This window comes from Balaenoptera acutorostrata, chromosome 4 (genome assembly GCF_949987535.1).
Source record: "Balaenoptera acutorostrata chromosome 4, mBalAcu1.1, whole genome shotgun sequence".
Lineage (NCBI taxonomy): Eukaryota > Metazoa > Chordata > Mammalia > Artiodactyla > Balaenopteridae > Balaenoptera > Balaenoptera acutorostrata.
Genome location: NC_080067.1, coordinates 34,677,675 through 34,703,540, shown reverse-complemented (window position 1 = coordinate 34,703,540; position 25,866 = coordinate 34,677,675). Strand labels below are relative to the sequence as shown.

The window sequence follows — 25,866 nt, the reverse complement described above, 5'->3', positions numbered from 1 at the left end:
AACCCACCATAGTTTGACTACTAGTTTCTAGTTTGTTTTATTTGAATCCGAATGTGGCTCCAAGTAGCTCAATTTTTTAAAAAATATAAGTATAATACAATTTAAAAGTATTCATATAAAAATAAGTTTTTTTTCTCTTGAATTAAAAGCAGTTATGTTATGGAGTGTTAATACTTTCTGGAGGATAATACAAATTAAATATAAATACTTCTAGGGTTAAGATTTTCAGGGTTCATGATACAAAACTCTTTGGGTATTGAGAGGAATAAATAAGCAGACTTTACTTCTGATCTCTGTACCATTTTGACCATTATGTTCCTAAAACTGCTTTTTTATTATTAATGATGGCTCCCATTTACTGCCTTCTCCTTCTCTATCACCTGATACTGTGTTTTGCACACATAATCCTGTTAACCCACACATTATCTTTATGGGGAAGGTACTGTTTTTTAATTCCCATTTCACAGCTTAGGAAGTTGAGACTTAAGAAAGTTAAGTCAAGCAGGGTTCTGAGGTTACCAGCAGAAAGTGGCAATGAGGTCAGGCAACCCTTGAATTCTTTTGTTTTGTTTTATTTCATTTTTGGCTGTGGCACACAGCTTGTGGGATCTTAGTTCCCAACCAGGGATTGAACCCGGGTCCTCGGTAGTGAAATCACAGAGTACTAACCACTGTAATGCCAGGGAATTCCCAACCCTTGAATTCTTTTTTTTTTTTAATTAATTTTTATTGGAGTATAGTTGCTTTCCAACCCTTGAATTCTTTACAGCACTGTCTACATTATCTTTAACATATTAGTGCCAAGATTCCTTCCCATAATCCTCTCCTTATGTCATCAGAAATACAAGGATCTGTGGCTCTTTAAATTTAGGGCAATAATTTGGAAGGGAGTAGAGAATGGACTTGAGGACACGGGGAGGGGGAAGAGTAAGCTGGGACGAAGTGAGAGAGTGGCATGGACTTATATATACTACCAAATGTAAAATAGATACCTAGTGGGAAGCAGCCGCATAGCACAGGGAGATCAGCTTGGTGCTCTGTGACCACCTAGAGGGGTGGGATAGGGAGGGTGGGAAGGAGACACAAGAAGGAGGAGATATGGAGGTATATGTATATGTATAGCTGATTCACTATGTTATAAAGCAGAAACTAACACACCACTGTAAAGCAATTATACTCCAATAAAGATGTTTAAAAAACAATAATAATTTGGAAGGGAGAATTCCTAAATTCACTTCAAACTTATTACTCATAAAGTCTTAATCAAATTACCCAACTTCTTTTACCTCTTTTTTCTAGGCAGTAAGAGATATGAATTTATTCCTGTTATTATTTTATTGTGAGGTAGAGATAATAAATGTGAACTCTTTAGAGGAAAGCTGTACCAGTCTTATAACAATAAACTCATCAACTGTGATGTCTTGTTTTCCTAACTCACCACTCTTTCCCTTTCTTTGTCCTTTTTGTGCCCCCTGCAGTTTAAACAGTGCTTGGTGAATAGTGAGCATACAATAAAGAACACTGAATAAAAGACAGATACATAAAGTCAGAATATTTGAGCAAACCGCACATCCGGTGCCAGTATAAGATCCCTTGGTAGTTTTCTCTTTAACCCCTCTGTTCACTGTGGGGTGAAATTTGCCAGACTCCATTCCAACCCCCACTCCAACTTCCTTCTGCAAACATGCCCAGGATTCAGTCTTGAGTGCTCTAATCCAGAGGAAAATGACTTATTTTAAAAAGCAGTAAAAACACCACATTCCTTTGGCACAGGATGAAGACCAGCTCAGCTTTTCAGCCGTTGATCTTTGTCTATTGTTCTCCAAACAGTAAACCACTATTTCCACACCGACAGATTGCAGGCTGCAGTTCTGTCCGAGTCCTGGGCTCCTCATGAATATGAACTGAAGGGCTCTGACCCAGAAAGTGGTAGGTAATCTTGGGGCGGGGGCAGGGGGGAGACAGGTAAGGAAAAAAAAACAGGCTTGATGTAATTCTACACTCTTGAAATCTCCTGCAGGTTCTGAGCAGGGTAACATGGGGTCTTGGAAATGTGGAAGCTGCCTGAGTAGTCTGCTGATTCCTCTTGCACTTTGGAGTATAATTGTGAACATATTATTGTATTTCCCCAATGGGCAAGCTTCCTATGCATCCAGCAATAAACTCACCAACTACGTCTGGTATTTTGAAGGAATCTGTTTCTCAGGTATTATGGTAAGTGTGACTTTGGAGACTTGGGATTGCAGAAGGGGGAGTTTTTACTAAGAATTAACTTGTTCCTAGTGAAAATGATGAATCATGGAAAAATCATTCTTCTAATCCTTGGTTTGGGTTTGGAAGATGGATGGGGGTAAAAAGGCAGGGAGTCCATGAGGACTTGGAAGGTAGCTTTGTTTTCAGTAAGCTGCTATTTATGTAGCTCCAGCAATGCAGGAAACATTAGTCCTAATGAAAGTTGGTGGGACACTGGCCTATAGAAATATTATATCCTCATGAAAGCTGTGTGTCAACTTATGCTATTTAATCTCCAGTGGCACTGCTCTTTCCTAGAACGGATTTTCTGTCTGTACTCAGGATTTCTCTAGCTTGGAGTGGTATTAAGACAGTGGGAAAAGCAGAGATTTGAAGATTCAGACAAACTTGAGTTCCAATCTAAGCTCTGTCATTTGTGTCAAGAGACCTTAAAGCAAGTTACTTAATGTCTTTGGGTGGGTGTTTTTGAAAACTAAATCGGAGTGTCCACAGTAAGAATCCATGGATGTTTTTATGATGACTTTGTGCTCTTTAAAAACAAACTGATAGTAAATCATGTTGGCAACTCAGAGGAAAAGACGTTTTTCCTGATCATACCATTTCTAAAAAAAAACCACACTGTGCACTGCAAGCTTTCTATACCAACAAGAATGCAAAAAAAAAAAAATCCATTATAATCTATCTCTACATCTTTGTGGGTGTTTAATTAGTATAATATTTGAATAAATATGTTGGAAAGCAGTTTCATTTATTTGTCATTTTTCACGTTAAATTAATAAACTTTGAAATATTAATACACAATGCTACTGAAGGTGCTATGTGCTAGGTACATAATGACTGTTGGTGGTGGTACTATGAATAAATGCAAGCCTTTGGGAGAAATTTTTCATATGATATATTAAGATCCATGAAAATGCTTATGTCTTTTGACTTGGTAATCCTAAATCTGAGTATTCATTCTGAGGAAGTAATCCAAAATAAGGAAAGAAATTTATACATAGATGTTTGTGGCAGCGTTATTTATAATAGCAAAAAACTAGAAGCATCCTAGCATAGACATGGCAAGATAGATTATGGTCCATTCACTTTATAAAGGATGAAAATTGTAGTTATGAACATGTAGCAACATGGAAAACACATGTTATTTTGTATTAAGTGAAAAAAGATATAACAAAATTGTGAATACATTATGATTGAAATTATGTAAAATATACACATGTGGGAGTACATACCTAAAAACATGTGAGAGTAGTGGTATTTTGGGTAATTTTCCTCCATTATTCTTGAGCTCTCTGTATTGCAGCTATATTTTACAACAAAAAGAGAAAGAAATTTCTCTTTAAACACGGGCTATGCCTGTGTTTCTCCTTTGACACAGAACTCTAGGGTCTAGGTCTAATTATTTCTAACAATATTGTAATGAAGCTGGTTACTGCACCTGGTTTATTGTGGCTTATCTTGTCATTGTTTCTCTCAATATATAATTGTAATAAGTGGAAGATTTGCAAGACATTACTAAATTTAAACCAGAATCTCTTTAAAATTGTGTTAATTAATGGTGTTGAAAGGAGGAGAATGTAGGACTGTTTGCTTATATTCCATGTAAAATTTAAAACTGTAAAAAGAACCTATTCTCTATTTTTCACTGTCTAGGAATTCTTGAAAAATATTCTTTCAAGATCAAATCCTTTTTGGAGAAAGGAGAGGAATATAGATAAATAATTAAATGGATAGATAAATAAATGACAGCTGAAGGAATTTGGAAACTGGAAATATTCATTACAAGGAGTAAAACAACAATGAACTCAACTACAAGATTCAGTACTGAACAGTAGAAGGAAAGGATAGGTGGAGAATTTGCCAGAAGCAATTCATGGTCCATACCTGCCCAAACCAAGAACTATAATATTGGGCTGGCCAAAAAGGTCGTTCGGGTTTTTCTGTACCTGAACGAACTTTTTGGCCAACCCAATAGTAAAGAAATCCATGTTCTTTCCGGAACTTGAGCCCTTTGTCTAAGATACCAAGGAAAGGAAGTAGAATACACTGAATTCTCCCAGTTTGTTGGCTTCATACAGACAAAACCCACTGGAAAATCTGAATCTAAGATGATCTGAATACTCGGGGAAATTGAATTTACTTTACTTTGGATTAAGAGATTTAGTTTCAGATTAACCATACCTTTCACCTGCATTCCCAGAGGGCAGTAAGTAGAAAGTGGCTGGCAAATGGCAAAGTCTGGTGAATGGTTTTCCTTTGTTCTCCACAACTGAGTCAGTGAGACGTACATGTTTGCTGCAGAGGGTGGTATTCTCATGTCCATACCATTTGCCCCTCCTTAATCATTAGCTTTTGATAACTGATAACTATAATAATAACAGCTAACATTTATCAATCACATGTTATGAATCAAGCACACTATTCAAAATTTTATGTAGAATAGCTCATAACAACCCAAAGAGGTGAGTTCTCAGCACCATTTTATAGGAAAGGACTCTGGAGTTCATACAGTTATTAAGTGGCAGAACTGGGATTTAAACCCAGAGCTACCTGATCCCAGAGTCTATGCTCTGAAACACTGTTTTCTGATTATGAGCATGAATGAAAACTAGTATTCCATTTCTGATATTTTTTCTCTTCCCTACTATAGATGCTTATAGTAGCAGCAATTCTTCTTGTACTGGAGAATGATAACAACTATGAATGTTGCCAGAGTGAAAACTGCAGCAAAAAATACATGGTAAGAACAATAGTATTTTGAGGATGGTTGAGTGGGCTCTGGCTTTCTTTCCTCTCACTTGGAAACACGAAAATATTGACACTATTGTACCCTCTCCATCATCCTTTCAGTTCAGAACCCAAGAGTTTACTCCAAAAATTATCTATTTTGTCTACAATTTTCCTCCACTTTTGTTCTGCTGATATTCTTCTAGCAATTCAAGATTTAAAGATACATGAAATTAGAAAATAATATTACCTTTTCCTAACTGGGTTTCTGTGAGTCTATTTTTTCCCTTATCAACTTTATTGAAGACTAATTTACCTATAATAAATGCCATCCATTAAAAGTGTAAAATTCCATGAGTTTTGACAGTTAACTCCACCCATGAAGCTACCATCATAGTCAAGATATGGAACATTTTCATCACCCCCAAAAGATAATCTTTGATCTCTTTTTGTCATTATAGATTAGTTTGTATTTTATATAAATAGAATCATACAGTATTGTTCCTCTGTATCTGGCTTCTTTCACACAGCATTAGCTTTATCCCAGAGTTGGGTATATATGATGTACATTTTTAAAACTAGAACTTTAAAAATAATTAAAATAGAGTCAAGAGAGAATGATACAACCACATTTTCTAAGCCTATGCTCAACACATAGGCACTGGGTTCCTGTATTTCCACCATTATCCCCCTCCCCCTCCCCATGTCATCACTTATTCATATTTGCATAGCACTTTATAGTTTGTTCACATTTACCCAATGAATTATATCATTGCTACTCCTGTTTTATAGATGAGTCACCTGTGACTAAAAGAGAATATGATTCATTAACTAGGAGGAGCTTTGCCAGAGGTCTGGGAGGCATTCTTTGCAGCAGTGGTTCCACATGTTGTCGGCACATTGCAATGGTCTGGGAGCTTGGTCTTAGAATCCCACCCCCAGAGGCTCTGACTTAGTTGGTCCGAGGTGCAATTACATTTAAATATGCAGCCAAGATGGTATGGCTTACTTTCTTTGTTGCTTTTGGAAGATTAAATTAGTTGTTTAATTCACCATTGTGCCCCTAGTAGGGAAGAATTAGAAGACCAAAATACTATCCCTCTGTGTGTGTGTGTGTGTGTGTGTGTGTGTGTGTCTACTTTTTTAACCAATTGAATCAAACATCTCCCAGTAACTGCTGGTATTATACTACAGAAAAGCTTTCAAAATGGTCTAGGTGAAGCAATGGATTCAGGTAAATTTTAACCTATGTACTCAGGGAATTTCTAGAAAAGAAATGTTTGTACCATTAAGTATCTAATAAAAATCCATGTGTTCAATTTGCCTTAACTCATTATTAGCATCTCCAGCACGAATGGATGCTAGAAATAGTGTAGAGTCTGGACACTGTCTTATAATCAACATTGGATGAGATGACTGGCATCTCAGTTGGAAGAGCAGGAGGAAGGGAGAGAGGATTCCCTGGATTTTCTGCTTGGTTCTTTCAAAGTATGCTCTAGGATAGTGGTCCTAACTGATATGCCCCCAGATGCCAAATACCTGATGGCAGTGAAATATGTGAAATATGTAGACATTAGAGCAAATTTTCTATTTAAGGAAGAGAGGGAGCTGCTACTCAGGTCCAGCCAATTGCTACCACTACAATATTGGGCAATAATTCTCAATTTTCAATAGGAAGTAGAAATATGGAGTTTTAAGTAAAACTTCACAATTATAAAATGTTGGCAATTAATTCTCATTTAAACTAAATAAAACACATCTTGCAGGCCAAATTTGAGTCTGCACCAGTTTGTAACTTCTGAAGCTCTAGAATGGAAATTTAGGTCACCTAAGATTCATTTTGTAGAGGAGAAAAAAAGTTTTCCTCAACCCTCTTTGGGTCCCTGGTTGGGTCTGAAAATTAATCTGCTGACAGGTTAAGATGAGAAAAGCATACAAATTTTATTGAATTTTTACATGTACATGTGCGATTTCACGAGAGAATGAAGACCCGAAGATGTGACTAGAGCAGGAAGCATCTAAACTTCTTAGATAAAGAAATAATAACTTTGTGAAGAATTGACAAGACAGAGAGATTTGGGTTAGGGATAGAAAAAGGTGAAGAAGTAACTAGGAAGATAAGGTTTAGTTAAGCAAGGTTATTTATACAGAGTTCTTGGCCCCAAATTTTAGTCTCTGGTAATAAGAATGTCTTCCTTCCTCCTGGTACAGGGAGGGTATCTTTCACATGGAAGTTTTATGACCTGTTTCAGGGAAGAAGGGTGAGAAGGTGGGGGAGGTCAGAGTGAACTTCCTGCTTCTACCATTTCCTCAAACCCCTTCAGCTTAAGATGTTAATATACCAATGTGCTGTGTTTTGGGGTAGTGTGTCTTGAACCCCATCATTCTTCTGTCTGAAACTTCCCTCAAGAAGTTTCACAGTCCAGAAACTGAAGGAGTAGATTGTCCCATAACCCAGTGAACCAGTCCCTCAGCCCTGGACATTTGCATGAAAACAAACAAACAAAAAACAAAAAGAAGTTAATGGTTAGAACAAACTATAAACTCATAGTTTTTGAGTCTAGAGGGCAGCCAGTTGAGAAGATTTCTAGATGTTGGAACTCCAAGCATCTTCAGATGGAGTGAGAACAGGAAAAGGTAATCTGACACTTCCCTGGTTCATAGTTTGAATGTCCCTGGGGATGTCATCAGGTGTTCTGGTGAACTCTCTGAGAGACCTACACAGTGACAGGCACAAAGATTGTCTAATATGAGCTATGGTGGTGCTTTCTCTGAAGTTTATATCAAGTTGTCCAGCTTTAGCTTTGTCCAGTTTCGGGAAAAGGGCAGTTTTAGTTCTCAATGATTCCAAATCAGAAGGATGGGAGAAAAACTGGAAACATTAATTTGGGGAATTGTAGTCAGATATTGGAAGAAACTAAAAGAATTTAGGACTCAGTCCAGTGTATAGGTAGATAACAAAAACTCAAAGACAATGAATAAGACTAGAATCTGATATCCATGAGGGTGTGTTATGACTTTCCAATGAGACATATTTTTTTCTCTACAGTCACCCTCATTTCTATCAGAAATAACCAAAGTAAGACTAATTTGTTTGTGAAATAAATCTAGTCTTATTAAACTTGGCCTGATTATTTACATAAGTGCAGCAAGAATAGTGATGACCATATAGTCTCTTTTACTGTCTACTTTGCTGGAACTTTTCATAAAGAAGCTCAGATCAGACTTTTAAAATCCTCTCCAGGCTAAGAAGACAAGCCAAGAACTTGCCATCAGACTTTGTATAAAATTCCTATAGATTTGGGTTAATTTCTCTCTTCTTTAGGTCCCCCAAATATCCTGAGATTTCTGGGCCTGCCAGGAAGTGACTTTCCTTACTCACCTGGTAAAGCTGCTGGAAACCCTGTAAACAAGGTACCAGGCCACTTTTTCCAAGGAACTTCATTGGCTCCATAAAGTCAACCTTAGATCCTTAAAGTTGTCTGGTCGTATCTGATTCTATGAACATTCTCAAATATGACATTCTAGTCAAAGCCTTGGTAATATAACCAATGTTTCCAACTGTGTCCTGTTGCAAGGAGAACAGATTCTTATTGAACTTATGCAAATAATTATATTTCCATAAATATAAGAATATCCACTAAGGGTTTTCAAATTTTGGAGGGATCAGGTAGGGAGAAAAAGTAATTGTTTCATCTTTGTTCATAAAGGTATGCTTTACAAAATCGCTCTAAGTCATAGATAGCTGAAGAGAAAAAACAGTTTCCTTAAATATGGAAAGCAAAATATTAAGGAACCAGCAAAGTTTTAAAGAGAAAGTAATAAAGAATTATAACTCATCAGTTTATTCAGTCCCATGTAATTAATTTTTCTTCTGCTTGGTTTTGTGTTAGCCGTTTTATGAATCCATCAGTTTCTCCATTAGAGTTTTGGAAATTTTTACTCAGTTCAGTGATATGATTTTAACGTTATCAGAAACCTATACTTGTCAGAGTTCTTTCCATGAATCACCTTTAAGACAAGCACTTCTGCAAAAGCATCAGAGTAAAACAATAACTCTCTGTAAATGACAAAAGACTTTAAAATGGCCATGGTTAAACATCTGATGAGAGTTTATTATAATGCAAAAGGCAATAAAATTTGGTTATTTCTGAGACATATGACATTTTAAGATAATAACTAGAATTATGACTGATAACGTTATACCAGGATATAGATTTCTAGGAATGCCATATAATTTCTGGAACACTTATATAATAACATGTACCCATACAAATATAGCCTAAAAAGGTTAAAAAATCACTTCTTATTTGACAAAGCTTCCCATGTCATTTAACATATCAAGTACACCTAATTAGTTTGGTATGTCTCTCTCTCTCCCTCTCTCTTTCTCTTAAAGGACAGAGAACAAATTACTGAGATGTTTCAGGGGGCCTCTGGAAAATCCCAAAGTTAGTTTGAGGTCAAGAAGACTTCATTTAGAATTTAATTTAGGGGGAAATTTGTCAAAAATATCAAATAGGATCATGTCACTGTGAAACAATACATAGTGATCCATTTAACTCAAGTTAAACAATTTCAAAGGTAAATACAGAAAGTTACATAGTTGTAAAAAAAAAATTGATTCTTTAAGTAGAGAAGACTCAGTTGTCTTAAGTAATCAAAGATGTGGTAAAAACAAACAATTCCCTGAAGCCCAGGGAATTATTTTGATAAAACACAAAATCTTTGCTTTTTGGGTAGATTACCCAAAAGGTTAAAAGCCTTTCATGATTTCTTATCAAGAGGAGACCAATAGTCCAATAAAATTTGTGCTTTTAGGGGTGATAAGACCCAATTCTAGTTTTGCATCAGTGTACTTTTTTTTTTTCTAAGCATCTTTATTGGAGTATAATTGTTTTACAATGGTGTGTTAGTTTCTGCTTTATAACAAAGTGAATCAGCTATACATATACATATATCCCCATATCTCCTCCCTCTTGCGTCTGCCTCCCACCCTCCCTATCCCACCCCTCTAGGTGGTCACAAAGCACCGAGCTGATCTCCCTGTGCGATGCAGCTGCTTCCCACTAGCTATCCATTTTACATTTGGTAGTGTATATATGTCCATGCCACTCTCTCACTTCGTCCCAGCTTACCCTTCCCCCTCCCTATGTCAAGTCCATTCTCTACGTCTGCATCTTTATTCCTGTCCTGCCCCTAGGTTCTTCAGAACCTTTTTTTTTTAATCCATATATATGTGTTAGCATACGGTATTTGTTTTTCTCTTTCTGACTTACTTCACTCTGCATCAGTGTACTTTTGATATTAAGGCCAGCTTGACCACATAAGATTTCCTCTCTCTCTTTTCTCAGATCTCTATATTCATTCAATTTGTCCTTTTTTCTCTTTCTGAACAACCAACTTTCTTACTTCAGGACAAAATTACTGTTTTCCCTTAACAAAAACACATCTCCATAATTCATACCTTTAACCAAAAGCACATTGTACTTTTCTTGCATACAGAGTCATTCCCTTATTACTTCTAGTAGCTTTAATTACATATATTAGAATTGTTAACTCTTAGAAATTTTAATTTCTAGTGAAAACTAGGAAGTAAGCAATTGTGAACTGTCTGTTACATATGAACATTCTGTTGACTGGAAAATTTATGAAGATATTATTTCATAATTTCTGGAAGTATACATTTCCTCATAGTACAATTTTTCAGTGTGGCACAAGACATGTTTACTAACAAATTCAAATATCTTTAGTTCCTCTATGATAGGAAGAAAAAAGTAGGTAAACTTATGTTCAGTAATTAATGTTTCAGTATCTTATCCTATTCAGAAATGATCTAATATCCAATGAATTTCTGTCACTTAACTTAGTATAAATTTAAGGTTTCAAGTTAGCAAAAAGATTTTGGAAGCTTTTTTTCTTTTGCTGTATTTCTCACCTGTGACTCATTTATTTTTTTAACTGGAAGTTTGTACTTCTTAATCTCCCTCATCTGTTTGGTGAGGAAGTTATTTTAAAGTAGACATATTTTATAAAACATAATTATTGTTGAAAAGTTCATTTATAAACTTTTATCACACATTTATTTAATTCACTTGTTCTTAATTATGTTTAGATTACTCATGAACATTTTATGAGACACTAGACAAGGTTAGCTGTTATCTTGTCATTTTTCTGATTAACAAACTTTATTATATATATATATATATATATATATATATATATATATATAAAACAAGCATAAACGTCATAGAAACAGAGAATCTAAAAATTAAACATACAGCTTCTCTCTTTTTTTAACTACTGTGCTTGGCAGACATTAAACAATGTATTTTTAATGTATGTTTTATTTTTAGGTTGAATTTATGGTTTTTATCATCTTAAACATCTAGTAGAGATAATATGTTTTTTTCACTAGTAAACCTAGGTAGAAAAAAATTGTATGACCACATTATATTTAATGCTGACAACTCTAAAGTTATGCCTTTTTTCAGCTTCCTTGTGTGTCTTTGGAATGTTTTCATAAATCATTCCACAAAGCCTTCGCATGTTTTCTTTTCCTGTGAGTACAGAGCTCCATTTCTGCTTAGGAGAGGAGGCCTTCACAAAAAACGTTCCTATCAGGCTCTGAATATCAACCTCAAATTCTGTCAACTTCTGACCATAAAGCTCTTTAGAAAAAAAAAAAAAAAGTTTCAAATATTTAAACCAAAGGTATACTTTATCAAGTGACTCAAAACCAATACTTAACCATGGATGAAGAGGTGTCCCCAAAGAGGGTGCTAGAGATGCAGCCTTCTCAAGATCCAAAACCACTTCCAGAGATAGCTGTTGGGCTGCACTCTACAGGCCTACAAGGCCTGTGTTTGTCCAGCTTCAAGACTAAAGAAAGAGCCTGGAGTCAACAACAGAGACATCAATGGTTTAATGGATGGGGGAGCTTATGCGTCTGAAGCAAGGTCCTGGAGCGATACCCCACTGTGCGCAGCGGATGGAGGGCAGGATGTGGTGGCAGTCTTTGCTCGAGGGGGGGGGATGGTAGATTGCCAACTATAGGGGGAATTATGTCAGGTTGGCTCATCAGTTTCCAGGGAAACCAGCAGAGGGGCACGCCCTTCACTGCCCCTTTGATAAGAACAGTCTTTAAGTGGGGCCTGGGGCAAGTACGTAGGAAGGTCAGTCTTGCGAGTAGGTGTAGGTGAAGCAGGAACTGGCGAGCGGGGATGCACAGAGAGCAAAAGAACAACCGTCTTGAGTGGCCTGACCATACAGTAGCCAAAAGAAAGGAAACTTGGACGACCGCTCCGCAGAACTGGTAACAGTCGAGAGAATACTAGCCACAAATGGGGCTCAGCTACATTTCTGTACAGCCATGCTGGGGAGGCTTGCCCTCTGACAGTTGGCTGCCTGCAAAAGCAAGACCTGACACTTGCATGCCCTGATGGGCAGAAAGCCAAGCCAAATTCTCAGGACACAAAACAAGAGACAAACAGGAAAGCAATAGCCGTCCCTGGGAGGGAAAATATCAATAACCAGTGGGTACCCCGAAACCAAATTGGAATCAGAGTCACAATCTCAAGAACTAATTCTTGCAAATGTTTTTCTACTGCCAATCTGAATCTGGAAAGGAAAGGACCCTTATCACCTTCACCCGACTGGTCTCCCCAGGCAGAGATTGAAGAGATAACTTGGCAAGAATTCTTCTGCCAGCTTTTGTCAGAGGTCTAGGATCTCTGACTGCAGCTTCCAGATTGAGCAAGGTGTTCCCCAGGAGATGGCGCCCCATGGTGGGTCCCAGAAACTGTAGGGAAGAAAAAAGTTTTCCTCAACCTTTTTAGAGTCCCTAACTGGGTCTGAAAATTAAACTGACAAAGACAGATTGAGAAAAGCATACAAATTTTATTGAATTTTTCCATGTACACAGGAGTCTTCACAAAAGAATGAAGACCCGAAGACGTGACCAGAGCAGGAAGTTTCTACACCTTTTAGACAAAGAAACAATAAATTTGTAAAGAATTGGCAAGTCAGAGGGGTTTGGACTAGGAGTACTAAATGGTGAAGAAGTAACTAGGAAGGTAAGGTTTAGCTTAACAAGGTTTGTTTACACAGATTTCTTGGCCCCAAATTTCCAGTCTCTGGTAGTAAGAATGTCTTCCTTCCTCCAGGTGCAGGAAGGGTATGTTTCACATGGGAGTTTTATGACCTGTTTCAGGGAAGAAGGGTGAGAAGGTGGGGGAGGTCAGAGTGAACTTCCTGCTTCTGCCATTTCCTCAAACCCTTTCGGCTTAAGGTATTAATATGCCAAGATGCCATATTTTGGAGCAGCATGACCTGAACCCTATGAACTTCTTGGTTGCTATCCATTCCTCTGTGGTGTCGCATCTTCTGCCAACATTCTGTGGGTTGTTATCCCTGGAAAACAAATACTGGCCAAATAAGGGCACTTGAAATAATAGATAATATTTTGATTATGCTTTTCACTTTTCAAATAATTTTTATATGCATTGTATCCTTTAATTTTTGAAACAGCCCTATTATGTAGGCACTGTAACCATCTACATTTTACGGACAATGACACTGTGACTCAAAGAGATTCTTATTCCCACTTTATTTTGAGGCTTACTTCGATTGTGCAATTGTATCCACTCATTAGATTGTAATTTATACATGTATACATATATATATATATATATTATAATATGGTTGCAAATTCACCAAATGAAGAAATTCTTCACTGATCGTTCCAGCGAACTGCTTAAGGCCATTTGGTAAATAAGGAGCTCAATCTTTTGAAAACGTCCTTCTTCCTTTTTCAAAGATGGCATTGGAAAATAGGTAAATATTTTTTACAAAGTGTAACTAACAGAAATCTACTGTAAAAAAAAAACTATTTATCTCATCCCATGACAAGGCAAAACTCTATTACAATCAATATGAGAAACATAACTTGAAAGAGCTTTCCATCATATGTGAAGTTGCCAATGAGATTACTAGTATCAAATAGGAAAAAAGCATAATTGTTCTTTCCTTCTTTGTGTTTTTAAAATACTTTTTTCTGATTTTCCATAATGATCATGTATTGATGTTACATTTATAAAATAACTCCAAGCAAAGAAATATAATTTGATATAAACTTTGTTCCAAAAATTGCAGGTTTTTTGTTCTTTTTCTGCTCTCAGCTTTTGAATTTATCAACTGGCTACCACATGTTTCTGTTTGGCCATCCTACTCTCACTTGAAATCAACATTTTTAAAACTAAATTAAATTTTCTCCCAAATAATACTGCTTTTCTTGGCATCCCTATTTCTGTCTGCTTTTCACTCAAGTCCCAAACTCTGGAATGTTTTTCAGCCCATCTCCAGCTACTCGTTTCCTCCTCAATGTTTTTTTGTCCAGTGCATGTCTTTGTTGCCACAACTTGACGTTTTCTCCACATGGAATTCTTATTTGGGGGCTCTCTCACTTCTGGTTGGTATGTCACCACTGCCAGAGTAATTTTCCAAAATCACTTATTGGTTCATGTCATTTCCTTGCTCAAAAATTAATTCCGTGGCTTGTTAGAAAAAGAGCTATTCCAGGTCTAAGGCAGCATAAATTCAAACTGATCTTGGGACATCTTGTGCCAGGAAGCAAGGAAGTGTTCAAAGAATGATAGGGGTACGTTGAAGGGTACAGGAATTGACTTGAAGGGATGTTCCCACTGGTCATATTTGAACCATTTGAGCATCGAAAGGAATAATAATAATTATGAGTTATAACATAATGAATTAGAAAATCTGTGCGTCCACAATAATACAGAAAGAGAGGGGCAGAGGAGAGAAACGGGAAATAGAAGTTCTTCTGTACAGAAAAATGATAACTTACAAATGCAGGAGAAATGAAAGAATTAGAAAAGCAGTACATTACAACCGCTTATTGTGATAATCGGTGATCAGTGAGTATGAAGATTGTCAGTAGATGCTAAATCCATCTGTTGAAATGTCTTTAGGGAACAAGATATGACACAGTCTCAAAGTATTACCTCACAAATTACTTCCTAATTGCGAAGTAGAAAATGTACATTTATAGATCTGAAGGGCACCACTTTAACCAAGAGATCAAATTTGGCATCATCAGTAGCAGTGAGAGGCCCATAATGTACCCACGCCAATCACATGTTCTTGCCAAAATGTTTAATCCAAGTCCAATTGTGAGGAAACAATCAGAAAAGCCCTGAATGTGGGACTTTCTACAAGACAACTGGCTGGGATTCTTTAAAAAAATATTAAATTATCCTGAAAGAAAAAAGGCAATAAGACTAGTGTAGATTAAAGGAAACTAAAGAGATGTAACCTTGTGCATAAACCTTCATTGGATCCTGTACAAAAAAGGAAAAACAATTGCAGAATAATAGAATATCTTTATTCTTGGGATATAAGTGCTGGTGTGTTTAGGGGTGAGATATCCCAATGTCTGCGACCTACTTTCAAATGGTTAAGCAACAAAAATGTAAATAAATATATGTGTTTGTCGATGTACATATACATACCGAGAGAGAGGGAGAGAGAGCAAGCAAAAATTGTAAAATAGTCACAAAAGTTGAGTCTAAGAAAATGGTACTATACTTTCAACTTTTTTGTAGATTTGAAAAAAAGTTTTAATAAAAGGCTGTGGGAGAAAAATCCACTTGCCCTGAAGGATGAAGTCCAGTCTCCTTGATCCAGCATCCAAGGCCACCTTCTGCCTGGATCTCCCAAGCTACACTCACGTTATAAGTGATATAAGGGCTGGATTGTGTCTTATCAGCCCTGCTTTCTCAGTTTTAGCACCATGCCAAGCTTCTCCTCTCTACTCATCTGTAGGAATCCCTTTTAGATCAGATCAATCTACGTAGTCTCACAACTTGGCTTGTATGGATCTGTCGGTGAACATTGCTCATTCTTTCTACTCAAATGAAAATACCCTCCTCCCCATCAATCCCATCCTCACTTGAGTATAAACATGACCATCTAAGCTAACACATGATATTTCCCCACGTATTCCTGTGTGCAAACATATTCAAATATCATCTTCATAAGAGAAAAACAAGGATCATAGCTTTTGATTCTTAGAGAACCCACCCTACCTAGAAAACAACATGTCTTCAATAAAGAAGTATAGATTGATTGATCACATCCCTTCATTGCATTTATGTATGAGTTGATCATTATTTTGATATCAAAGCTCCAGAAAAAAAGGGGAGAAATTTAGTAAATTAACTAATTTTCTCTATGGAATGCCAAAGAAAAAAATCATTTAAAAACTTATTTTTAAGATCAAGTGGGTTTGGATTAAATGTTTCCTTTTTTTCTGTGGACATTTGTCATTACACAGGCTGCAGTAGGCTTGGATGAGTAGGGGAAGTTACCTGTCTGATTCACAATATCCCCTTGTCTCATTCTATGGCACTAACCTCCTTCTATGTTTAATTTAGACACTGCTGTCGATGATCTTTTCTGCCCTTGGAATTGCTTTCTCTGGATACTGCCTGGTCATATCTGCTTTGGGCCTTCTTCAGGGCCCTTACTGCCGCACCCTTGATGGCTGGGAGTACGCCTTTGAAGGCACTGCAGGACGGTAAGGAATAATTCCCTGATTTGGGAGGAGGTCTGAAAGTCAGAAACACCTGGCTTCATGCTCATACTCATTTTCCATGATCACTTTGTGGTTCTATGTGTCTACCTTAGTCCAGAATGTTCCTAATAGTTTACCAATGTCCAGACCAACTTGTTCCTACACAGAACTCTGTTTAGATATTTTTTTCTCCAGTCTTTTAATGTCACATGCATTCACTATTTTAAGGCTGTCGTGGACATTTCCAAATGAAAGGCATGTTTCTGCCATACTGCAGAACAGGGCTTCGTCGTTATTGGGGTCTGGCAACTGCTGGAGCTTGGGGCTTGAGTGGCTCTGGGCAGTCAGTCTTGTTTTGTGGCCAGGCTGGGAGAGAATCACAGTGCCCTTGGATGGTGTCATCCGGAGCTATACCGTTAGGGGCCACACGGAGGTAGAACCAGGCAAGGTGAGCAGCCAAGTGAGATCCAGGGACATGAGTAGGTGCAGGAGTTTGTGGAAGGAGCCAAGAGCTTATCGAGCATGTACTGAAGAAGAGTCCAAGCGGTAGCCTTGCTCTAAAGGCTGGTAGTTCAGTCAAGTGTTGAGGGACTCAGTCCTGGATCACAGAATGACTCACACTGGCATTGTGCTGGCTCATGGCCCTACCAGCTCGGGAGGGAGCAGGGCCCAGACAGAGATACAAGAAGATCTACTCAATCTCTCCCTGTCTTGTACTGCACAGACAATTCCAATGGAATAAAATGAGGGAGTGTCGGTACCATTCCCTGGGGAAGTTACACTTTCTTCTCAACTCCCCATGGCTGGCTCTATTGTTCAAAGCCCACATCCATTTGAGGTTTTACCTGCTCACCTCAGCCTGCACAGCACAACTGCTTCTGTGCCCATAGCTGCCTTTCTTCTAAAGTGTCCACGAGGTACCCCATGCTGTGAGCAGAGCTCTCCCTCAGGTCAGGAGAACCTAGAAAATTACTTCAGGTCTTTCTGAACACTTGGAGGAGACACTCCTTTGGGATTGAAAGGGCTCAGGAAAGGGGACCCTAATATAGAAAGTCCCACTGGGTACAAAGAGTTGTTCTTTATGCCACCAGCCCCTGAAATTTTCCCCACCCCCAAAACAAGTAAGCCTCCAATTTCAATGCAGGAATCTCAGGCTGCCCACATGCCTCTGCATTCCTCCTTTAAAGTTGCCCTTGATATTTGTATTCACCTGATTTCAGCTCTATAAAAGTGTTTAGAGGTGAAAAATTGGAGGCTATGAAGGGAAGCTAAGTTTCTGGGCCCCTAAAGAAGTTTCCAAGGCTTGGTGAATGCAAAGTGGAACAGCTGTTAATGTTGAACAAATCAGCTGAAAGTTGCCCAAATCACCTCTTCATATGTACATTTATTCAACAAATATTTATTAAGCACCTACTATGTCCCTGCCTTGGATTAGGTGCTAGACAATCAAAGATAAATGACACAGGTTCACTTCCCTCTAGAAACTCATGAAGATCTGACAGAACATTCTGCTGAGATGGAAGCCTTAGAATGAACATTGCCCTTTAAAGCACAGAGCTTCAGTGCTTGTAGATCTGGGTTGAAGTCTCCCGTCTCCTACTTACAAACTGTATGGCCTTAGACAAATATCTGGATATCTCTGAGCCTCTGTAAACTGGAGATAATAATCATTCCTACCTCACAGAACTGAAAATTAAACAGAAGTAAAGCACAGCTTAGATTTAATAAATTCTCGACATGTCAGATTTTATTATTAAAATCATTACTTCGCATAACCTTCTATACCCGATGACGGTCTTCCATCTGCCAAGTGGGCAGCAAGTTCAGCCGTTAAGTTCAGCCACTGGCATGGTGACCAGCGAGGATCCCGAATCAGTTTCATTCAACAAGCATTTGTTGATCTTTGCAATGCCCCAGGCACTGCCTTAGGCCTTAGACATGGCCATTCAGAGATGCATAAATCACAACAGTTTCTCACAGTACACTGTGTAGTGAGGAACTAGATATACAGATATAGCTATAGATAGAATTATAACATAACGAAGTACATGTTGTGTTAGGACGGTGTATAGAAATTGCGGAGAGAATGAGTATCGGGGCAAATTTCTCTACTCCTTCCAGACCTTGCTAGTGCACTTATGACTCATTCCGTTTATGCAAGAAGAATAAATAGGACCGTATCCTAGGAGAAAAAGAGAAATCCTGCAAGGCATCTTGCTTTAAAGTGTTGGATGATCTGTGCAGAGTATACACTGGGAACAGTCTAGAGTAAGGATCTTGAAGGGATTAGCTTCCCTGGTGACTGAGGCTGAGTTAGGAGTAGGAGGGTTTATGAAGTGGGTCTAGGGAAATGATAACAGGAAATTACATCTGTATTGTGCTTTATAGGTTCCAAAGCATTTTTACATACGTCTCATCAAATATTCACAATAACCCTAGGGTTAGATATTTTATACCCATTGTCCAGATCAAAGAGGTAAAGTCCCTGGCCCAAGATCCTACAGATCCAGGAGTTCTGACTCCATATTCAGTGCTGTTTACCCCTTGAGACCTAAGGTCCATTAACAATACCAAGAAATTCTCAGAGTGCCTCTGAATGTCCCAGAGCATAGAGAATAAGAAATTAAAAAGGGAGGAAAGAGAGAGTTAAGGACCACTTGGCTGGCACCAAGGTTGCTTGAATTGCTGTTTTGAAAAAAAGGCATCTTGCTATTAACAAGATATTTACAAACAGCTCTGCCTTGTAACTGGGTTTGATTGTTTTTGTTTGGGGGATTTGTTGGGTTTTTATGTTTTTTGTTTTTGAGGAGACCAGTTTTTAATTTCGATTTAGTTCAACAAAGAGAGTGTCACTCTTGGAGAAATGCTAATGGCCATAGCTGACCTGGAAGTGGGCAAAAGACAGGATAATTCAGCATGGTTTTAAGACTATCTTAAAAGTGGAAGTGGTTTAATTCTCAAAATCCTGTGCTACGCTAGACTGATTGAACCATTCAGTCTTTTGTTTTTCCACCTCATAATCTCAATCATTTTAAGAGCTGCAGAACACACAGTGGACCCCAGACCAGCAGCATCAACATCACCTGGGAACAGAAACCCAAAGTCTCCACCCCATCCAGACCTTCTGAATCTGAAACTCTAGGCTGAGACCCAGCAATCTGCATTTTCACAAGCTTTCCAGATAATCTTGATGTATGCTCAAATTTGAGAACCATTGTTCTAAAAGGCGTTGGGACAGAGTCTAAGAATAATAGCATCATTTCTCTTTGCTCTTTTACCACCTGTGTGATTTTATATCCAGTGCTAGCTCAGCCCTGTCCCTGACAGCCTAGGCTAACTTTGGACTCCTAGGAAATGGGCAATCTCTACCTCTCTTGGTATTGACATGTGCGGCCTTTCATTGCTGTTGAACTCTTCAGTATGCATCTTGCCTCCTAAGTGAATTAGAACTGTCTGAGGCAGGAACCATGTTCATAATAAGCATAGCCCTGTGCTATGCACACTACGTGTTCAATTATGTATCTGAATAATTTTATATATTAATTCACATTTAATAATATTGTTTTTTAATCATATATCAGTATCTTAATTTCCCAAACATATGAAAACCTGTAGCCTTCTTCCTTGGACCAAGTCTTTAGGCTTGGCCATGCATCATGTTGACCATTTCCTTCCTCTCTCTCAGTTTCCTTACAGATTCTAGCGTATGGATTCAGTGCCTGGAACCAGCACATGTAGTGGAGTGGAACATCATCTTATTTTCTATTCTCATAGCTCTCAGTGGGCTTCAAGTGATTGTCTGCCTCATCAGAGTAGCCATTCAGTTGTCCAAGATACTGTGTGGAACCTATTCAGTCATCATCCAGGTAACAGAAACCCACTGGTACCTGTACCTCCTCCATTTTACCCCCACTGTCCAGGATTCAATGGATCTTGTTGGAAGGATTTTAGAATTCCATCATTTTCTTTCCATTCCTACCGCCCTCATGTTTACTCACCCTCTAATACCTCAATTTTTTCTAATATTCCAATGTGTCTGTTGGCTTATCTAAATGGATTGGATCGATGGAATAACCATAAAATCACATTCCATGTTGTATGGTGAAAACACCACAGGTGTTTTAAATGAGCAATGTTTCTATGTAGAAATAACTCAAAGCTCAAAGAAATCTTACCATTTATTGAGAATGTCCCTGTTCATAAAATAGTCGAAGGCTCAAAACCTAATCCCAGTGATATAATTTCTCTTTTGAATGCTGCTATATTCAAATAATCCTTCTTTATATTGGGTCATTAGTGAGTGGTTTTGAAGAAGAGAAATATGTCTTTATCCTATTGAAAGTACTTCTGCTTCATCTGCTAAAATATTAACATTAATTTAATTATAGTGGAAACTGCTAAACCTATCCAGCAAGTCCAGAGTAAAGAGAAATCACGAATGAGACATCTTGCATCTTGTTTAACAACATATAATGCATAATACCTTTCCTAGTAGTTTCAAATAGATATTTTCCTATTCTATCATGTTTTGCATATAAACTATAAGTTTAAGTTGCTACTTGGATTATGGATTATTAATCAAGTCAAGTTTACTCACTTTGTTTTTCTTTCTTTCTTTTTTTTTTTTTTTTATAGCCTGGAATCATTTGAATAAGAACAAGAATGTTCTTCTTTATCAAGATATGGTCATCTACCTGTGTCTATTGTATGGAATTGAGGGCAATATTCAGATGATGGCTTTTTTCTCCAGTTTGAGTTTATTGTCCTCATTGGAAGTGCCTTCCATGCTGTCTTTCCACTTAGAATTTTTTTCTAAGCTATATGTGTCAGGATCTTCAGAAATGTTCATACCCTTTGAGCAAATAAATCCAATATCTATAACCTATACTATGAAAATAAATAAGAATACAAGATAAAGCTTTATGCAACTACATATATTTGAAAATTATTTAATATTCTGGAAAGTTAGAAATACCCAGAAAGTCTAACTTTAGGGGAAGGATTAAATAAAACATGGTACATTAGTTGTAATATTATGTAAAATGATAATTTAAAGATTATGAGTAGTACTATGTGAAAAAGCAGATTACAAATTTATGTTTACAGTATAAGCGTAACTATCCAAAACAAACAAAACAAAACCAAATGACCAAAATACAGGATAAAAACTAAATCTAGATGGATTTACACAAAAATGTCAGCTGTGGTTGATTTGGGTCATAGGTGACCCTTCCTACCTGTCTATATTTTCCAAGTTTTCTTCATTATGTTTCACTATTAAAATACTTTTTTAAAAAAACATATTTTTACTATTAAGAGGTTTGCTATTTTTCCAACATTTAGAGGAATACACTTTTTCCAAATGTTTTCCAGCATTGACTATCTGTAAACATCACAGAATAACACTTCAATCAATGTTCAGTGGGGAAAGCAGTGAGATAGATAAGCCACAAAATGTTGTACACAAATTTATATAATCTAATTGAGCTCTTGGCATTATTTTTTTACTCCGGTGGTGAGTATGGTGAGCTACAAGAAGTAGACTTGAAATGAATGAGCAGTTGAGGACATTCTCAGTGGGTTATAGAAAGTGACCACTGACCAGTTGATACCTGTTTCATGGGGAGTTACCACTAAATATTTATTTAAAAAATTTTTTTAAAGTAAAACATTTATGAACTTTCTACTTATACTTGGCATGACCTTCTGGAGGACAGCAGTCATGTTTTATATTTTTCTGTAGAGCCTAGCCCAAAGTGGACATAGGAGACACTCAATGTTGAACATTCATGCCAGGCTTTTCTGCTCCTCATGGCTGCTCTGCTGAGTACCTGTCTCCATCATGGACCCATTAGGCCTTAACACTTCCACCACTTCCCCACTGCCCTCCTCCACAGACACTGTCAACATTGCTCTACCAACACCTGCCTGGCAGTGGTAGCCAGTAGTCTGGAGAATGCCTCTCTCCTTGGTGCCTGCTCAACCTATAGCCTCCTTTAAGATAGCTTCCCTGTCCACAGCCTTTGCTGAAGTGAGCATCTTGAAAGCAAGCCATGTTGGGTACCACATGACCCTCATGACCGGGACTTAGCTGACAGAACTGGGACCGGCACCCAAACCATGGGCAACCTATTGTCACTCTAGTGGCCAGCGATTTAGCCTAAAGGGAAACACTGTCCAAATGAGATTGGTGGTTATTCTTGCTTGAAAATTTGAATTACAAAACCAAAAATGAAGCAACGCAGGCATTGCTGCCAGGAAAACAGTTGAAGGATGAGGAAGAAAGCCAGCATACAGAGAGTATCTGATTACTCTATCAAGCCCACAAGCTTGTCATATCCAGCATCCTCTTTCTCCAAAAGGCTCCTCAGTCCTCTTGTAAATGAACTTCTGGCAGGTCAACCCCACCAGTTTGTCATTAAGACTGTCTGCATTGTGTTTAGATTCATTATGGTACCATACATTGAGTGGACCATGAACAGATATCAGCTGAATGACTCCACCACAGAACTGGAAACAATGTCTAACAACAGGGGCACAGTCAAATTCAGTACAGTATATCTATCAGTAAATCACGTATTAACACAGCCACCCAAATTTTGTATTTAAAGCGTATATGCTGATGATGCAGTATTAAGTAAAAACTGTATATAAATCTTTGTGTGCAGTGTGAACCCAAATTTTAAAATAACCATACAATTACATGTAGACATGTATAAATGTTCAGATATGTAGAAAAATGACTGGAAAATACCTAAATGTTAATAATTATCACCAAATGATGAGACTATGAGTTATGTTTCTTGTCTTTACATCGTTCTATATTTTCGAATTTTCCTTGCATGACTTGAAGAATTAGAAAAAAAATGTCATTTAAAAAGCAAGTATCCTCTAATTCTTTCTGTAAAATCCATTTAAGGACCGTAAAATAGGAAAGACCTGGACATGAAGCTATGTGTGTGATAGCCCTTTTCCTTACTTTTTTAAGAAGGTACTCTTTCTATTTTTTAAGTCTCAGATTGAATATTGCCAACTAATCCTAATTAAGAATGATTTCCATTTTGTTCATTTATGCTCTTATATTTATTATTTCTCTCTTATTTTCCTTGCTTCTGTCTCATTGTACTTCTGACTGCTTAAGTTGAAAGCCTAGCTTATTAAATTTTAACCTTTCTTCTTTTCGTAAAATAAGCATTTACGACTATAGTGGTTCCCTCTCACCTGCTGGAGATACGGTCCAAGGCTCCCATTGAATGCCTGACACCACCAGTAGTACTGAACCCTATACGTACTATGTTTTTGCCTATACCTATAAACCTGTGATAAAGTTTACTTTACAAATTAGGCACAGTAAGAGAATAACAACAATACTGAATAATAAAATAGAACAATTATAACAATATATTGGAATAAAAGTTTGTGAATATGATCCCTCTCTCAAAATATCTTATTGTTCGGTACACACCCTTCTTCTGCTGCTGCTTATGATAACATGAGATAATAAAATGACCACAGGATGCAATGAGATGAATGATGAAGGGATTGTGATGTAGAGTTAGGCTACTATTGACCTTCTGACCCTATGTCAGAAGAAGGATCATCTGCTGCCGGTTCTCATGGATCATTGGGCCATGACGATATTGATGATGATTGGATGTCAGGAGTGGATGATGTCAATGGCTGGGGATCCCAGGCAGGGCAGAGCAGGGCAGCATAAGATTTCATCACACTGCTCAGAAGGCATGCAATTTAAAACTTATTTAATGGAATCTTCAATTTTCCACTTAATATTTTCCATTTAATATTTTCAGACCTCAGTTGAAATCACAGAAGGTGAAACCACAGACAAGGTGGGGACTAGTCTATGCATTTTTCTTTAAGTACTGCTTTGGCTGCATCTCACAAGTTTTGAAATGTTGTATTTAACTTGTTATTCAGTTATGAATATTTTCTACTTTTCTTTATGATTTATTTTTCAAGCTATGAATGTGCTTTAAAATTCCCAAATATATGAGTTTTTGTCATTTTTTTTAGATTTCCACTTTATATGTATTTTGATCACAGAATGTGGTATATATGATTCTGATACTATGAACATTTTTAAGACTTGTTTCATGACCAATATTTATAAGTGTTCTATGTATTTACCAATTATGTTTTCTTCAAATATTGAGTGTAGGATTGTACATGTGTCCATTACTTCAAGCTGTTAATTTTGTTGTTCATATGTTCAGTATCTTTTCTTTTTGGTTGTTTGCTTGATCTAGGGTTTCTATGAGGATTAAATGAGTATATTTATGTACACTAACTTATAATATCTATCTATAATATATGTATGTTTATATAACATATAATATACATTTATATATAAATTTATATATTTTATATATATATATATATATAAGGCAGTGTTTGGCATGGATAAGATTTATAAGTGGTCTAAACATAGTGGTTTAAAGAAGTACTCTGGAATCAGATTGCTCAGATTCAAATCTGGGCTCTGACTGATTAGCTGGTTGACCCTAGTCAAGTTTACTTAACCTCTCTGTGCCTCAGTTTCTGAATCTGTAAAACAGGAATAATAATAGAATTGCTGTGAAGATTAAGTGAGTTAGTACATATAAAGCTCTTAGAACCATGGTGACTTAAATCTGAACCCAAGTGCAGCTGGGGCAGATTTGAAATGGCTGGACTTGGAAATGCCACAAATACATCAGAAGGGAAAGAGGGTGGAAGAAAGTCACAGGGTCACAGGGACAGCACAGGCTCAGGAATTTGGGGAGAGAAAGCAGGCAAAGGTAAGAGGTTGCCAGGCTAGATAGAGTGAAGGAGAAACCAGCACTTCCTTTTATCACACGCTCCGAGACTGTGAACATAATCGCCATCATACTCAGGTTCCTAAAACCCCTGCCTCTGGCCAATACACTTCCAACCCACTGAAGAGCTACAAGGAATAGAGGCAACTCAAGGTTACTATTATGAAAAACACTACTTATATTCAGAAAGACTCCTGTCAGTTCTGCTTCCTGCTTTGTGAGATGAAAATGGGAATTAGGGATAAGATTCCAGTACTTGCAGGAAACCAAGGCAAGGAGTCAAGCTTGAGGGTGTGTAATGGGGCAGGTGGGGAGGATTCGCAAACCTGGCCACTCAAGTAAGAGCCAATCCATGCCTGACCCAAGGAACACAAGCAATACAAATTAAATGATTTTTCTGGGTTAATATGAAAACACACACATGCATGCAAGTACGCACACATGCGCACACACACACTTCCAATTTCATTCCTGCCT

General features: G+C 37.5%; 1 protein-coding gene across 1 annotated transcript; it reads left to right on the top strand.

Moving 5' to 3' along the window:
- Window positions 1-1,825: 1,825 nt before the first annotated feature.
- TM4SF18 (transmembrane 4 L six family member 18) lies at window positions 1,826-24,571 on the top strand. The gene is made up of 6 exons (XM_007188116.2): window positions 1,826-1,929; window positions 2,021-2,214; window positions 4,904-4,993; window positions 16,434-16,576; window positions 20,259-20,439; window positions 21,209-24,571. Exons 2-6 carry the CDS (start codon window positions 2,038-2,040, stop codon window positions 21,221-21,223), a joined length of 606 nt encoding a protein of 201 aa, XP_007188178.1. The 5' UTR covers window positions 1,826-1,929; window positions 2,021-2,037; the 3' UTR covers window positions 21,224-24,571.
- Window positions 24,572-25,866: the final 1,295 nt, after the last annotated feature.